The 18,312-nt window shown below is 39.5% G+C and overlaps 1 protein-coding gene across 2 annotated transcripts in view; it reads left to right on the top strand.

Annotated features, from left to right (window-relative positions):
• Positions 1-17,741, top strand: part of ACER3 (alkaline ceramidase 3) — a 58,933-nt gene extending 41,192 nt beyond the window's left edge. For both annotated transcript variants that reach the window (XM_074860463.1, XM_074860464.1), the window contains exons 7-11: positions 2,514-2,572; positions 5,877-5,978; positions 8,689-8,793; positions 10,496-10,541; positions 10,770-17,741. In XM_074860463.1, coding sequence (XP_074716564.1) covers positions 2,514-2,572; positions 5,877-5,978; positions 8,689-8,793; positions 10,496-10,541; positions 10,770-10,823 — 366 coding nt within the window. In that variant the 3' untranslated portion in view covers positions 10,824-17,741. The remainder of the gene's footprint in view (positions 1-2,513; positions 2,573-5,876; positions 5,979-8,688; positions 8,794-10,495; positions 10,542-10,769) is intronic.
• The last annotated feature ends 571 nt before the right edge of the window (positions 17,742-18,312 follow it).

Raw genomic sequence — 18,312 nt, 5'->3', positions numbered from 1 at the left:
AGGACTGGAGCGTGCAAGGCAGAACAGTTTGTTGTGCCAATCTTTCACAGGCTTTTAAACACGAATGTGTTTTACTGCTAACAACCTGTTTGTGTGGGGGAGCGGAAAAGGCAAGAAATTGAAGTGTCAACTGTGGGCATATTTTTCTTCAGTCACTGCAAGGTTCTTTTTATTTTTTTCCTTTTTACCTCCATTAAGACTGTCCTCTTCTGCAAGCCATTAAGCAACTCACTAGGAGATACTAAGCCGGAGGCTCTAGAAAGAAAGCTTTTCTTAGTTTTTGGTCTTTCCAGCTTTTAGCAGCTGCTGCAAAAAATAGCACTTTTAGCCTGTGTTTTACCTGGACGTTGGGCTGCCTATTAAGCCATGTTTCTCTAGGCATAGTCTGACACTATTTATCTCCTTCTACAAAGAACCCAAGAACAAATTAGATAAAAGCATGAAGGTGGTCACACCCTTAACAAGTATAATGGAAATTTCTCTTCATGGGTAGGTTTTTCCTGTGTCTGTGCTGCAGAAGAGCATTTTAGCAATGGAAATTGTAGGAAGGAGATCAGTAAGGAAAGGGTATCAAACTGTGATTTGGATTCCAGAAGAGCCTTTCTATGAGTTTCTTCCTCTGTGCCATCCCTCTCTTAGAATAAATTATTGAATTTGATTAGGAAAACTAAATAGGCTGTTTTAAATGAGACTGATGAAGTAAAATGGCATTTAACTTTTAAATTTAGTCTGTATTTGTTATATGATGGGGTATTTTTTGGCCAAATGTCAGCGATGAAGGATTGTACCAGCATGTAGCACCTTTCTCTTTTCCCTTTCTACCTTTACCTTGGGACTGACAAGCACTTGATATTTGGGCTCTGTCTAGCAGGTTTTGTTGTTTTGGGTTTTTTTTTCCACGGTTTATGTGCTGTACCCGAGCAAGGGTTTTGTATAAAGTACAAGCCAGAACCAATTAGCCTTTCAAATAGTTTTGCTTTGTTTAGCTCTACAGAGCAGAAAACACAGCAGTCGTAGTTCAGTTACTGAAGTTATTTGATCTCACTCTGAATGCAAATAAAGAGCTGCTCTGCTGAATGACTTTGCATAGTCAATATTGGAGCTTAGTTTTACCTGTTGTCAAACATAAGGGCTCTGTTGTCTGTCTTGTTCTGTATATATGCACTGATAATATGGTGTGTGCTATTAACCTCATACTAAAGGTAAAAGGAGTTTGAAAATTTGCCTTTATGGACTTTTGAAAGGTAGGTTTCACTTTGCATTATAGCAGTCTATTTTATGTCAGATGAGTAGACACATGCATATGCTTGCAGGTTAGTAATAGCTGAATGCCCTGGTTACAGCAGAGTAAGAGGTAGTCTTTGCCTCGACAATGTAGTCTAAAAGAAGGAAAGGTATGAGGAGGTCAGTGGAGCATGGTAAGGACATGGGTTTGTAAACACACCTCTGAGTTTAGTGGCTTTTAAAAATAGGCAGCAAAGGTTTATCATTTTGCTGTTTCATGTAAAACAAGGCAGCGTTAGACTGGAGTTAACTAAAAGCAAAATGAGAAAGGAAAGTCGGTGAACAAGGAAGAGAAGAATAGCAAGGGGCTTGTAGGCCACTGGAGAGAGGCAAAGTGCAAGGCACAACTGCTTGGAACAAACTGCCTTTTGGCAGGAGGAGAACAGTGTTCAGAATAAAAAGCATGGAGAGCAATTTAACATTACCAGTGTTTGAAAAGCCTCCCTGCTGCAGTGGCTTCTGCATCACTTTTCAGGCATGACTGACCACATTTCTTCTCCTCTTTAGTCTGTACGTCTTGGAGATGGTGTTGTGTGGATCCTAAGCTTGTGAATAAAAAAAGGGAGTGATTTAAAGATCACGAGGCAGAAAATAAATGATTACTTTGACTTTTTATATAAGTCAGGCGATTACATTCAAATTCATCAAGCCTACAGTGAGCCAGATTTTGCTCATGGATCTTTTCAGAGCGTGTAGCCTTCCCACTGTATAATTAGATTGAATCCCAACAAGGTGTAACAGCTGGTTTTAAATGCTTCCTGGAAAGCTTCTTCCATACTGGTGCTCCGTGTGAGCACAGTGCAGGTGTTTGCTTTCAGGTAAAAATATTAATCAAATATCAGTGAAGGAAGTATAACTTTCCAAAATGTTTTTAGCAGATGCTTACACAATCCTGGCCTAAAATGCACAGATACAGAAGAGATAGGAGTTAGTTACCATTTTGATTTTAGGATGCTGAGTGCCATCTAGTGTTTGCTTTCTAATTCAAAAAAGTGAAACCGGTTTTGCACAACTGACTTTTCCTGTAATTGCATAAAGGGCATGATTTATAATCATATTTTTATTTGAAATTTTTATAGAAGACTTCCCGGAGAGAAAGTTAGAGTGGATACTATTTTCCTGAGATGAAAAATAAAAATCAACAGAGGCTTCAAACATCTTTCACTCCTGTTGTGTTTTATAAAGTATTTTGAATCCAACTGCTGAATTTTATCTGGTTTTATTTCCAGGTCATGTATGGAACACTAGTTTCCATTATAGTTCTACGATCTGTTTATATAGTATTATGGTAAGTAACCATTTAGTTCAGCATTATAAGATATAACTTGGCATTTGCATCTATTTTTGGTAGGCTTAATGTGGGAAATTGGCAATGGCAAGATTTGTTTAACTAGGTGCCTAATGCTAGCTGCTCTGCTCTGCTTGGCTGAAAAGGAATGGCTCATCTCCTTGCATTTTTTTGAAGCCGCTGGGATAACATTAAACAAAATGGAGATTTCTACACCTATGATCAGTTTTCACTGCCAGGTGTTCTGCTAGTGGCTTCAGTTGTTAGCCTGGGACTTCAAGTGGAACGGAGTTTCTGTCTTCATATTGCTGGGTGACATGTGAAATCTGTTGCCAGTGTCCAAATTCTGGTGCTGATACCTGGAGAGAGGTGAGAGTAAGACTGCAGAGCTGAACCATCGGTTAATATTTTCCTTTCCTCTTCCATGCTCAAGTGTCTAAAATTCAAATGTAAAAGATAATGACACAGAAGGCTAAATGATAGTTTTCCTTACAGTTTTGTCTGGGTAAAGTTAGGTATACATTATGGAAATTGAAATATAAACTAAACCAAACAAAAGGGTATTAGAAGTGTTAGGAGACACTGAGAAGCATTAGAATCACCAGAGCACAGACTTGATGGGTAAAAGTGAAGAAAAAGGAATTGAATCAGTATGGGAGTAAACACATACCTTTAGCTCTCAGGGGCTTGGCTGCTGCTTCCCATCTCTCCCCTATGAATAATTGGTGTTCTCGGTGTTTGGGGATTGCCCCTGAAAATTACTGATTTCTCTCTACTGTCTTCATTCTAAATGTGCTTTTTGTTAAACTTTGTTTTGAGTTACACACGTATCTGTTTAGGAACACAAAGAAGAATTTAGCAAAAGGTGTGAATTTAAAGTAGATTCACTGAATCGCCTTCCAGTTGCAATTTCAATTAATTCGGTTTGACTTTCCCCAAGAAATCCCCACAGACCAAGTGTAAATATTCAGAGACTTTTATTAAGCAAGAATAACTTAAAACTGATAGCGTGTTGCTTGCAGCTTTAGAAACAATCATCAGTTTAAAGGCATTCTTCAAATGCATGAACATGGAAATTTTAATCCTAACCTAGAGCTCTGTAGTGCTATTACCTTAATTCACTTTCAAGGGAAACTAAGTTGAATCAAGCTCAAGCCATTCTAGTTTTATTCTTATACAAGGATTTAGCACAGTTCTAGTCACTTAAATTAAATTTCTTTCTCTCTGTGTAGACAAACCCTTGGGCCTTCTATCTTTCCAGTTCTGCAGTTTCCACACACTTGTGCATTCTCATGATTTCTGAAGCATTTCACTGTCTTCTGTCATTATCAATAACACCACTATCCTCCCTCCCAGGGAATCATTCATTGTTTTCCTCCAGCAAAGTCTGTCTCTGAAGTTCCACCTACCTTTTTGCATCAGTTTTAGAGGTTTGGAGTGTATTTTCCTAATTAGCTAGATTGCTTCATTGCAACATGGCCCTCCAAAGACTTGCTTCCTTCTCCCTTTGGTTATATTATGCAAACCGGTTTGAAAGTTGGGATGGGGAGAGAAGTAGGTTTAAACTATTTCTAAATTTTAACTAAACTGCTACTAATTTTAAATTAGTTCTGCTAGAGAAGCTGTGCCAACCTGAAGGTACCCTTTCTTTTCTCTAAAAGTCATCCGCAAGTACAACTTTTGGATTTACTTTCTCTGCGTTGCTAAAACGTATTCCTGTCTTTCCATTGATAGTTCTAACACTTGTCCAAGCGTGCTTCAACTTACGTATCGACCCCAATTTCTGCTTGTTTTGTTTCTTACTTTTTAAATATATATTAGCTTCCTATCATTCATATTTCTTGGTTCAGGGCTTGAAGTGACTCTGAGCTTAGAGTAAAAATCTCAAAGAACAGCATGTTATGCCTTCCAGGCTGCTGCCTCCTCCTGTCCTCATCATTTGTTGCTGTTCCTGCCTGTTTACCTCACACTTCTAATCTCTTTCTTGGGTCTGCTTCCTTCCCAAGATTACAACTTGGCAAATGTTGTTCTCTGTTCACAAAGCATGTTCCCCATTAATAAGTGATGCCAGCCTCTCTCTCTTTCCTTCACAAAACACCACCATTTATTCCCTGAACAATTCTAGCTATAATTACCTAATTACCAGCATGTATAACATACCATTTAGCGCTCTTTCATGTCCTGGGCTTGCTTATGTCTCTAGAGCACTGAGTTGGGAATATTACAGTGTAGACTCTGCCATGTACCACATGGTGCTCCATGCATTTATTAGACTAAACAAATAATAATTTTGCTCATTTATATTGGCAGTACACTTGTGAACACGTACAACTTGTATCTGGTTAGCTTGCCCCGTGGCAGAAGCTCTACATGTTGTGTTTTGCACATTTTGGTTGCCAGTGCTCACAGCTCTGAAACACGCGCTGTGTGTAACGCAGTGGAGAAGCAGCAGCTCAGGAATGCGTTTTAACCGAGAATCTAAACTGTGCATTCATACTGCTTAAAAATAACTGGAGCAGTATTTCATGGCAGCCTTTTAGGGTTGGAATTAGGTTTGCTTTTGGACTTGTCTTATTAGTGGGAAAGGAGCAAACGCTACCAACTTCCATGTAAGAAGTTTACAATTCTGTGGGCCAACCTGAATGCAGATGGTGAGGGTACATTTATTAATGATGCCCTTTCTTGCATCTGATTCTTCATTGTGTTTCCCATACTGGAAAGAGGACTTGTTTTTCTCTCAAAATTGATGTTTTTCCATCCCCAGTAGCACTCAAAGATAAAATACAACATGAAATTACTGTTTTCTAAAACCACTCATTTGGTTAGTTGTTGGTCATGGTGGTCTATGTTCACAGAAGACTACAGTCATTTTGAAAGACCTTATTTAAACAAGTGCCCTAGTATAGGGTTGTTATGTATTGGAAAAGAGCCTTTTCTTTTGGGAGAGTCCTAATTTGTAATGTGGCTATTTTTTAACTGAAAGATTATATATGGGACTGAAGAATTAGTACCTTTTAGCCAACTTCAGTTTTCCCACTTGTCGCATTAGGAGAGAGCAGTATTTAGGGGAACAATTAGAAATATAGAAGTAAAACATTTAAAAGACTGGTCTTGGAGAATGTGAATTCAGGGAGGGGGGCAGGGAGGTAAAATGCAATACTTAAATAGGTGAGACTTGAAGTTGATATTTTTCCTTTTGGGAAAAAGGCGGCAGTTTATTTCTATGTAATAGTATTTATGTATGTTACAAGCTGCCGTTAAAGCATCTTGAACTAAATTTTGCATTATTTCTCTCTCTCTCTAGGGTATACCCATGGCTCAGAGGTCTAGGCTATACATCTTTAACTGTATTTTTAATGGGATTTTTTCTCTGGAATGTGGACAACATTTTCTGTGATAAATTGAGGTGAGTTTTTTCACTTTGTCCAGATAGCTCTTAATAGTCTTTTAGCATAAAGCTTTGTATTTTCTGTGGTGTATATTCAAGTCCATCTCATGGTATGTGCAGTACGCTGCCTACAGAACATTCTTGAGGGTATTATCCAGTTTGGTCATGACTATAGATTCAGCAGTCAACAGGTTTTATTTTAACTTTTTTTTCCATGAATAGATTTATTTTTTTAAATAATTGATATTCCTCTTTAACTTCAATTTAAATTGAGAGAAACTAATGTCACTGAAGTAATTTTGAGGATCTGTGGCTGACTAAAGCCTGCTATTCACAGTTGATTTCATCTGAATGAGTTTTTTATCCTGCTATTTTTTTTTGGTTTCTGCTCTTGCTGTTTCCCAGGAAAATATCAAAAACAGTAGTTCTGCAGGTTAAAGAAATATCTATTGCAAGATATCTGTCACCAATAAACAATAGCTGTTTGAGTGTCTCAGAAAGAAGTGAGCCAATATGTCGTGCTTGGCTGTCATTATTAGTCTGAGGTCTTCTGGCTTAGCACTTGCAGAGGAGGCCAGGAATGACTTCCTCTCTGTGTAGCATATTGCCAAATGGGGTAAAAAAGGCCTCTAGACAAAGCTTGTAGGAGCCCACCATCTTGTCGTGTGGCTAGATATCCTGTCTGCAAGAAAACCTGTCCAACACGTTGTTCTCTTGACGTGTGTTCCTCTGGAACTGGACAGCTGCATCATGGCACCTTTCTTTCACTTTGTCGTGATGCTTGTGTTTCACCACAAGCTGGAGAAGATGGAAAGGTTGATGCCAGCACCCAGAAAATCCGTTCTGGACTATCTGATACACTGTTATGCCGCTGAATTTGTGGTGTGTACAGAATTGCCCTAGTGGGTTGCTTTGTCAGGGTCAGATCAGTGTCCTGTAAAAAAAAGTCTGGTGGTTTCCATCTGTCTCTTTTGGCTCTCTAGTCCCTGCACTAGTTCTCTTGAAACTTTTTAAAAAAAATATAGGTGTACTGAATATAATACATGGTGCCTTGTCCCTAGAAACACTTGATACAGATGGGATAGAAAAGTTATTTGCCAACACAAGTGGGTTGGGTATACAGTGACTTTGCAAATATTGGCATCAGGGTTGATTTTTTGCAGCTGCATCACATCACTGGTGAGATCATAACCCACAATTCACCAAGCCTGCTGAGCTGCTGCAGGTCCGTGGGGCTTTTGAACTTGTTCCTAGACAAAGATTACACCAGCTGCTGAAGTGTTTTTTTCCATCCTCATTTTATAAGAGGAAAAAGACCTTACCATGTTTCCTGTAATACTTGTTTGGTTATGGTGCTGGAAAAAAATAAATACGCTTGTTTATTAGCTTTAACCAGATGTCTGCAGAGCCTTACATTTCTCTAGGTGGTATTATAACTTGAACCTTTGGAGAAAATACATTCCAGTTCCTTGTAATTTTTTGTTCTCTAAAGATCTAACTTGTGAATCATCCACCTACCAGCTCTTTTTGGTTTTAATGTTCAGAATTGGATTTTGCTTCAGGTTTTGCTTTTCCGTATTTCATTCAATCTGGAGTTTATTTAAAAAAAAATAATCTATAGCATTCAACTTCCCTGGTTGGATCCATGCACTTTCAAACTTGAGCTTTGAGATTTCCTGCCATCCAAAGGCTCAGAGGCTGTGCTGGGGTGACAGTCCGTATGTGTGTTCTTACTATGTCATGCCCAGGCTGACTGAATCAAAGTTCTGTGTTCATATTTGTGACTGAAGAGCTCTGGAAACTAAGCAGTAGCTCAGGGATTAGCATTTAGTCAGGGGGACTGATCAGTATAACATCAAGGAGTAAATCAGTATTAGAGAAGGTGCAATTTTTCTTCCTTAATACCTTCAGTCATTGTTTCCCTTTTTTGTTTTGACTGAATGTGAAAGGAAAGTCAAAAAAGAAGACAGGCAGATGCAAACATTTGTTCCACCATCAACCAAAATAAGCGTTATCTGCAGAGGCCTAGTGAGCAGGGGAAATGGGGCCAACGTAGTTCCTTCCCTTTCTTTCTCTATCTCCATCCCTTAGCCTCTTCCCAAGTAACTCTCACCCCATGACCATGCAAAATACAAAGCATTTTCATGGAGTATTTTCACACCTTCTGTTTTCATTGCTTCCTCACTAAACAGCCATTTTGTCCCTGTTTTGGAGTACAACAGAGAAAGGCAAGCTAAGCTTCCATGGAGCTGGAGAATAGGTGGAGTCATTGCCAAATATAAAGTGGTAATATCTGATGGATCCCATTTCCTCTCTCAGACCTTAAACTCAGCATTTCATCCGCTGGACAGTAGTTCACAGGGTTTTAGGGAGCAGAATGGTAGAACTCATTTGGGACTGTGGGATGCCATAAATGTATTCCCTGAAATTTGAATCCAGAAGTAAAATTTGAAACTGGATCACTCAAGAAGTGATCACTGAAGAAGTGTGTGCTTTCTTTAAGTGTGTAAGAAAGTTTGTTAAATATCTTTCTGTGCTGCCAGTATAAGGTATAACTGCTGTTCCTCACCTGCTGAAAGCCTGACTACATAAAGCTTCACTCGTGAAGGACATGCCTGAGATACGGAAACAGTAATGTGTGATCTGACAATCAAGCACTGCCATTTGAGATTGCTTAGCTTGAAAAAAAAAAAACCCCAAACCATTGCATGGTGTTTCTTTCTTACAGAGCACTACGAGAGAAAATGCCTCCTGTTGTGGGAGCTGTGACACAGTTTCATGCATGGTGGCATATCCTCACAGGCCTGGGCTCTTACCTTCATATCCTGCTAAGGTAGGAAATGTTTTCTAAACTGGACGTTCATAAAGCAGTCTTAGGAGTTTTCCCATGTTCAGATTTACTTAAAAATGTTGAATTGTCCAGAAGAGCAGGAAAATTACTTCTTACTAAACTGGTGGGAGTTTTTCTTTCCTCTTTGTGACTGGTCTAAAAACTATCTAAAAGTAATTTTTGTTCTGCAAAATGTAATTGTTAATCTTTAAATAGTTGTGGTTCTTCAGGAAAATGGAAATCAGAAATGGGAACCCCGTAGCAGTTAAACTGCAAAACTATTTGACAGTATATTAATTCAAAACGTAAACTCTTAATACCTTTCTGTTCTTAACCAGCAATCCTGAAGTACTTAAACATGTTTAATTTTAGAAGCATAACTAATCTTTTCGATAGGCACTGTCACTCCTGAAAACTAACAGGCATCATGCTACGGAGCAGAGGGGTGATGGCTGAAGTGGTTGGAGCAGAGCTGTTCTAAGATATGCAGGGTGTTAGTTTTAGAAGGAGACTTAAATGAGAGCCTAAGTTAGCAAGTCTGCAGCCAGCAGATTTTTGTCTCTGTTTTTGCTCTATACCACCATCTAGTGGAACCAGAAACAAAAACAGAATTTAAGCTGGAATCTGAAGAATTTCTGTAGTTTGTTCATTATGTAATGAAATAAAGTCTTAGCACTTAACCATAAGAGAACGTTTAACAGATAGATTCTATGTAGTTGAGAAAACTTGATTACATATCAGTTTTTGTACATCTAATGCAGTATTCTCCTTTTGGCAGATGTTAAAATAGCTAGTAAAAGGAAAATGCAAGGAAAATAAGTACATTTCCAGTATCTATTCCGATAACTTTTTTATATATAGATTTATGTATATATGTACAGATATTCATGTATATTTGGATATGTATCTACATGTAGATATATGCATACATATAATATATGTCAGGGTGTGTGGAAAACAGCTGCTCCATTTTGGCTGACAGGTTATCTGCTGCCCTAAACAGCTTGAGATAATCTTTTGAAGAAAATTCTTTACAGAAAGCAAGCTGATGCAGACATTTTGGATAGCATAGGCAAGGTTTTTCCAGCATGCTGCACAGAGAAAATAATTTGGGTTTTCATCCTCTAGCCCTTGGGGAATGTGCAGATGACTAATTTGTCTGTCCTACCCCAATGAACTACATGCTTTCCCTGCAGTGGTTTCCCTAGTGTTTCTCAGCCACGAAGTGGCACCACCTATGTCTGTTTAAAAAAGTGGGATCATACACAGGAAAACATCTACTGAGGGGAAAGTGTGTATAAGAACAAAAATGAGATACAGAATCAAGCTATGCTGCTTCCCTACCCCCCCTTAACATCTGCTGTATTTTGTGGTACACTAATTTAATTTCATCCTTCCAAAATTACAGGCTTTAGTCCCTGTTTAGTCTTTTCCACAGTGGAGAGAGAATTTGCTTCTTTGGGTTTCTCTCTTTCTCCCCACATAAGTGATAGGATCAGATTAGTTTGCTAATCATAGTCTAGGACAGATTTACTGTAGGTTAGTGTCTCCTATTTTGTGTAAATCTAGGCAGAATGAGTAATTCTAGAATCACAGAAGCAATTCTTTTCTAGTTGGAAAATAAAACTGGGATTAGTACATCATTATTATTTTATATGCTGTATTATACGTGAAATTCTAAGCACAATTTTTTCCTTTTCTTCAGTTTATATACAAGGACACTTTTCTTGAAACACAGGCCAAAGGTGAAGGTAAGCCAGCAATATTTTGTGTCCGTTAATGCACTGCAGCATTCGGATATCTCGCGCTTTGAACTTGCATTGGGGCTCACTGGTTAGGCCTGTTAGGGTACTATCTTTTGATTTGTATTTACAACCAAGAAACGCAGTTGAAATGATGCTTAACAGTGTTTGGTTTCTGTTCCAAGAAACATAATATTCCAGGAAATCTTTCCCCTCTTCCTGTTTTTCTTTTGACAGTTTGTTTTTGGAATATGGCCTGTTCTTCTTGTGGAGCCGCCCAAGAAACTTTGACTGAGACCTAGGCAGTCCCATGCGATCACCTAGCCTGTTTGAATAAAGCGATTCAACAGTTACTATGGCTGAAGTGTCAAAACTATGATCAGTTCAAGTACCATTGCTATAAAAGGACTTCTCTGTGTTACTATGCCAACCGGCCAGAACAGAGCAAAGAGTTGGCACGCTAGGGAAATGTTTAGTACAGTTTATTCTAAGTTGTTAAAATAAAGATTAAGACACAATATTTTTATGTATATATTGTATAGCTGATGATACTGAGCTAATATTTCGTGCTGGTCACAGAAAACTAACCATTTTTGAAGTGGATTGCATACGTTTTTCATTCAGTTGTTGTTCTTTCTGTGGTTTAATATTAGTAACTGAATGACAAAAAGAGGCCATTGATGGCCGAGCTAAGCATTTGTGTGGCCTATAGTGAACTGAATGCTTAACCTGAACTACTTTCATCTTGCACTTTTATACAAGTAGTGAAGTACGTAATGATTTATTTAGGACTTTATTCTATCTTGCTTTTCCACAGCCTCCTTTGCAATTTATATTTTAAGCAAAACGGTTGGGATACCTGTGCCATTTAGTTCATTTTGTGCCGAGCTTCCATTTTCTCTTTAGTCCAACTGAGGTACATCATGGAGGATGTTCCAGGGTGTGAGCGGCAGAAGACACTTAAGATGGTGAAGACAGGGGTTCTTGTTTGTGTGTGGAAACTGAATTCCTACTTTGTTTGGCCAGGATCCATCGGGAGACTGCAGGGTGACTGCGTAAACACAAGAAACACTTTTTTATTTTTTATAATCATTATTTATATGCCTCCCTTTTCTATCCCTACTTTTTTCTCCCCATGTCCCATTCATACTACAGATTGACAGACACCTTAGATGTGTGCTAGTTCAGCTTTGAATTAATCTCTTACCCTTATTTTACAAGTCTTAAATATTGGTCTGACTTTCGGAAGCATCTTGCTATTCAGAAATATTGAAGAAAGAGCAAAGAACAAGATTGATGTTGAGGATACCCCAAAATATAATTGGCAGCACTTTGATTGCTCTTAATCTGTCCATCACACGGTTACTCTGGGAAGTTGACTACTTTTTCAAAACCAAACTTTGGGATTAATGAGGGGGAAAAGCCCTCTGGTTTCTGCAATCTTTATCTACCCAGCTGATGAAAGTTAATAAGTAATCATAAAGCAAACATCGAACTAACAGTTTTTCAAAATATACCTCATATTGGAGGCTGTGGTTTTGACTCTTCAGATCTTGGGGCAACTAACGGAGTCTGTCTCTGGGCCTCCTAGCTGCCATGCTATGCAATTTTTGTCTGCTTTTGATGCTCTGAGGGACTTGTCCTTCTTGCCATGAAGGAAAAAAGGAGAATGTTCAGGCTGGTTGGAAATCCTGTTCTGTATTGATTTGAAACATGTCCACAGCAGCAAGGCACCGTAGCATAGCTATAAAGCTGTCTCCCAGATCACAAAGTCCTGGCTATTGTATAATCAGCACTGACTAAAACGGTCTCCTCCCTTTAATGTCTTTTTTCCCTGTTTGAAGCTTAGCTGCATCTTGTGTCCATCAGTAGCACTCCTACTGATGTGAATCTCCAAATAAATTCGTGGCTTTAGTTATGTGACTGACTGACTCACTCTTGGGATAAAATAGACCCAAACTTGGGGCTAGAAAAAGATACTTAACCTTGAGTGACTTCAGTGAGGTTTAAGCACGTGCTGACAGCAGTGCATTTCAACCTGTAAACGACTGTAAAGACTCCTGAATGGTAATTTCAGAACAAATTTGTTGTCAGTAGATTCCAGTTCCATAGACAAGGTCAGCATCTATGTTGGGAAATTCGTGTGATCTTCAGGCTGAAAGAGATTTGAATAACTAGCATAGAGGTAGGAAAATGCAGTCTTGTATCAAGTGTCTTTATCCAGAAGGCATATTTTTTTGTAAAGAGATTTCAGAACTGTTTTAAAAATGTAGCTTAAAAATAAGTGCCTGCCTATTCACCTCCAGGCTCTCTCAAGCATGCTTCTGCACACTGTGTCTGATTTTCTTATTTAGTATGTTTACGTGTTTTCATAAGTTAGGAAGAGAGTCCCTTAATAGGAGCAGTGCAGCAACGAGACATGTCAGCAGTCACCTGTGCCATCTGCTAGGTATGGTATTATTTTTAAGATGATGAACAAAACCTTTATTTTAGTGGCCTTCATTTTGTTACTGGAGGATCTGGGGGCTCTGTTTGGTTTCCCTGTAATTGCAGGAACCAGAATGTGCTGAAAAGCCGCTTTTTTTATTGATAAGGCATCTCTACAATGGTATATTCTAAAGAAATTTGTGGATTCTTCTACACATTTGCAGCTAGTAAATATTTTTTTTTTCAGATCTTGTTGAATTAAACTGTCAGGATTTAAAAAGCAAAGTTGGAAAAGCTCTTGTTTTAATGTTATGCTGCTGTTAGCTTTTCATTCATATATCATTTGTCACTGATGTTTTTATCTTAAAAAAAATTATACAAATTGGCTTCTTCCTTTAGTCCAGGGGTGACCAAAACATGCACACCTCTACCACCCTTACAGCAGCCTTTCAGGTTATGTTAGACCCTGAAGAATGTAATTTAAGTGTATATCCTTCTAAGCATAAATAATCTGAAATTGTGGGTGCTTTGGTTTGACTGCCTTGTCTTGTGAGTGATATTGCAAATGGCAAGCCAGTTTTAACTGCATGCCACTGAAATTCAGACTGCCTTTTCCAGTGCCTGGAAAGACATACATACGTATTCCTGTAATGTGTTAAATGTCTGTTAAATTGCTTTTTATTTATATCACTTGTGTAACATGCTGATTTTTTTTTTTTTCTACAAACCTTAGAGCAGCGTATCCCAAACTTTTCTTGCACTACATCTTACAAGGTGGATCATCTTTGATCCTATTTTTCAAGCAGGATTCAGACAGCAGCTACTTTAAAGGGAATTATGGAAGTAGCAGGTGTGTCATTTAATATGAATCCTACAGGATGTGTTGGATGACTCGATAGCAATGAACTATTATTCTTTAACATCCATGAAGAACCGGGGAATCTGCCACCTTGCAGCCATCGGCTTGACGCAGATCAGCAGCAAGTAGTTCTGCAGACTGAGTTGAAAAATTCTTCCTTGGAAATAAGAGAAAAACCTCAATATTACTCTCCCAGTATGGACCAACACCATACCTTATGCCAGGAATCTAGATTTTCTGGATACAGCTCAAGACATGCATTATCCAGAAATGAAGACAGGACATGATAAACAAATCTGCCATCTGGAGGAATCTCACCCATGTTTTGAAGGCAGTGTTGTTGGCTAGCAGTATTAGTCATCTCCGGACTTTATTCTACTGCTTTTTTCTTTTAGCACAGGAAAGGTGTGCTACTTGCAAGTGTTTGGAAGACTACCCCGTAGTCACAATTGGAATATGCAGTCTATCACTTGCCTATCTACCTCTGTCATGTACAATACCTGTGCCCTTAATTATACCTGCCTGAATGTGCAGAAGGTAGAGCAGCCTCACCTGGACCGTGCAGCCCCTGAGGTTGGCAACAGTATTGTACTGATCCGTGGCTGACTCTGTTCACTGTCTGTAAACATCCTGACTTGTTTGGTCTCTGTCACTTTTAGGTTGTGCTCAGTCTGGTGTTCATCTGCGTGCAGAAGTCCAGCTGCTTTAGAAAGAGATAGGACTTAAATTCAGACAGCTGAAGTGAAACCTTTTTGGCAGTTAAATTACATTTAAAGCTAAGTTGCAAACAGTATAGCTTGTTTTACATGATTTTGGAAGAGATGGGATGGAAAATAGTTTTATAATTAGTTCTAATTCTCTTTTCATCAAATAATGTGCTGTCTTGTTTGGCTGAAGGGAAGTTGTATGATTTGAAATGCAGTTGATTCTTGTGGCTGTAGTGCATTTGTTTCCAACACCTGATTTAGAACAACAGAATGAGGTTTTCAGCTAACTCCTCCATGTGAAACTCTTAGCAACAGAAAATCCTCCCTGTATCAGACTGTTTCTCACAGTCATTACCACCTTGTTTAGCTTGCAAATACTGTTTTTTTTAAAAAAAAAAAACCTGTTTCTGTGGATATATTTTTGGCATTTGATAGCAGGTGGTGAAACAATTCAATATACTACTTCTCAGTGGAAGACAAGGTCTAACAAAGCAGCACTGCTGTTTTCTTCAGTAGACCTCAGAATCCAGGAACACACCTTAATTTTGGCAGAATGTGTGCCCCATAATTTAAATTAACATATTCAGGTAAAACAGTTGGTTTACTTTAAAGAAATCCCATTTACACTGTTGTGTGGTTTGACCTTGGCTAAATGCCAGGTACCCACCAAGTCGCTCTATCACTTCCCCCCCTTTCCCTTTTTTTTCTCAACAAGGCAAAGAGGGGAAAGAAGATAAGATAGGGAAAAAAACCCCAACCCTTGTGGGTAAAACAAAAGCAGTTTTAATATAAGCAAAGGTCTGCGCACAGAAGCAAAAAAAAGAAAACGGATTTATTCTCTACTTCCCATGAACAGGCGATGTCGGGCCTTCTCAGGAAGCAGGGCTCCCATACACGTAGTGGTTGCCTCGGAGGACCAAGGGTGACCCCACCCCCTTCCTCCTTTCTCCCAGCTTTATACTGAGCAGATGTCAGATGGTCTGGAATATCCCTTTGGTCAGTTGGGGTCAGCTGTCCTGGTTGTGTCCCCTCCCAAGATCTTGGCCACCCCGTCCCACTGTGGGGGGAAAAATGTCAGAAAGATCCTTGGTGCTGTGTAAGCACCACTCAGCAGTAGCCACACCACCAGTGTGCTATCAACACCCTGCCAGCGCCCAACATGAAACACAGCACCATGAGGGCTGAGAGAGGGGAAAACTAATTCCGGATCAGCCAGACCCAGTACAGCTGTGTAAGTAGGTGGTGGGAGGCTGTAACTGCAAAGTACTGTTTAACTGTGAGACTTTAGTATGAAGAGGGATAAATGATGGAGTCTTTATTACCCGTGAGAAGTGAAGGCCAGAAGGAGATTAAGAAATATTACATGGAAAGAGAATAACAAAAGACTAAGCACAGAATCCCATAGTATTAGGTCAACCACCCTCCTGATAACTGCACTTTAGATACTTATGTAACAAGCTTGAATGTTTTGCTATTTATACATTTAACTTTCCCTGCTGACTCTTCACTCTTTGCCATAGAAGTGGCGTAGACTCTGTTACATTCAGTTCATTGTAGATTGTTCAGCTGGTTTTTTATGAGGATGGAACGTGACACAGATTGTTTTGTACATGAATGAACACATTTCTTACCCATCTGGAACGTCCTCTGCCAGCTTTGTTTGAGAGTCCATAATGTAACTACAGAGAACATGCTGTATAACTGTTAAGATTGGGTTTGGATTTCTTTGACGTTTCTCGCTCACGACTGCCTATGACTGCCAAGTGCCTGATCTCTCTGTCACAAGTCTTTTCTGAAAGCTGAGGCTGTGTTTTCTACTGGGGTCTGTAAGGCAAGGTCCTTGGTAGATGGGGGGCATCAGTTTGTTTTTTGTTAAAAATCCTCCTACTGCAGAAGTCACAGCACTCTTTTTAGTCACTTTCCAGAAATATAATTATCCAGTATGTGGCTGCCTCTGCGTGGCTCATACTTGAGCCTGACTACCCCACGTCCTTGATGCTGTTGCATCTTTTCAGATTTTGAAAGCTGGTTGAGGGATTTCGCCCCACAGCTGTTTATTTGAGTGTGTGTAGTTCAGTGCCAGGCAGTGTGAGGGCGCAGCAGTCAAGCAAGCAATTTATGCAGAGCCCCGTTACTGGAGCTCCCAGACAGATGTTCCAAACAAGACTGGGGATATGGGGATTCATATGTACAATTTTGGGGTCAGGGTTGATGCCTGAACCTCTTACTTTACTTCAGGACTCTCCCTTATTACTTTTGAAAGTGTTTAGATTTGATTAAGCATCTAATTGCAGATTTAAGAACCACCAAGTTCAGAATCCAGATAATGAAAGACCCTAAACCAGTGCCTGAGACTTTTTTTTGCACATACTTCGCACAAGTTGCATCTGCCTGATGGTAGAGCAGATTGTTGAGATTTTAAAAATGCAAAGATAAAGGGTCTTTTGATTATTTGTCCACAGGAATAGCTGTAAGCACAATCTCAGATTCACCTTTCTACCCCCAGAGCTCTGGAACATATGTATGTTTCTCCAAAGCCAATGTTGAATAGAGTGAGCTTTCACACATGCTCATAGCAAGTCCTGTACCAAAATGTTTTCTAAATTGAAGCCTTGGTCATTTGTTGCAGAAGAATTTTGGTTGTGTATCCTATTGCTCGCTGGATTTTAGAAGAGTTTCAAGCAGCATAAGCAGTAGTTACTCCTTAGGCTGAACACGAACCGATTTTTCTCTTGATCTTCCAAATTGATGTTGACTCTTTGATGTTGACTGTTGAACTCAGCTTAATGCACTGATGATGTTTACTGTCTTAGCAGATAACATCTGTCCACCTGTAATGGACATGAAATACCCCGCGTGTTACGTGACCAAACTTTCTGACATTGACACTATTAGTTCTAACGTGGGCTTTTTTTCCTGAAATTCAGTATATTGTTGCAGGTAGATAATGACACTGTGACAGAAGAATAGCAGTTGACTTGTAAAATTCAGCTGCATTGAGCAATGTTTATTGACAATTTTGATATACTGAACTGATTCTTTGTACCAAACCAGCTGGTAACTAACATTAGGCTTATATGTATCAGCATACCTTGTTTTGAAAAGCACAGTAGCTTTGAAATATTTAATGTATTTCATTTGTTATTCATGCTGCATTCAAGCACTAATTTGTGTCTTTATAGTTCAAATTATTAAAGAATTTTGTTTTAAATACAACTTTTCCCAGGTGTTTCTTGGCTTTTGTGTTGCGCAGGGCTGGCCAGTTCGTCTTGATGCTATTGAGTAGTTGGGGTTGTAAGTCTTGGCTGGTGGGTGCACATGTAGAACAGCAGGATTTGTGTGACCTGCACTGGTGGGGAAGCTGCCTGCCCACAGCTATGACAGTCTGAGCCCCCGTGGTAGGAGCACAGAGCTTGGTCATCTTGGCTTCTCGCCTGCAGCCATCCAGCAAACACACAAACGTTTTAAAATGAAGGGAGATGTGATTGCATTCATTTTGATCTCCAGTGCAAGGCTCTGGGGTTCCCCAGTCTTTACTGCTTTGTGCTTGGGCCCTTTGAGCACTGGACCTTGCTTGGAGGTATAGTGCAGGATCTTCTCACCTTCAGAGGCCTTTCCCAGTACACACCAGTTAGAAGGGAATTCAGGTGCTTGACACGGGTGGGAGAGGAAAAGGCAGGAGTCGAGTGAACGTGCCGTCAGCTTGGAGCATGCAGTTTGCACATCCTTTGCCTCATCCTCTTCCAGTTTCTTTCAGTGAGAGAGAAGGATAATCGCTGCAGGGCAG

The sequence above is a fragment of the Strix uralensis genome, chromosome 2, assembly GCF_047716275.1.
Source record: "Strix uralensis isolate ZFMK-TIS-50842 chromosome 2, bStrUra1, whole genome shotgun sequence".
Lineage (NCBI taxonomy): Eukaryota > Metazoa > Chordata > Aves > Strigiformes > Strigidae > Strix > Strix uralensis.
This window is presented reverse-complemented; position numbering and strand designations above follow the sequence as displayed.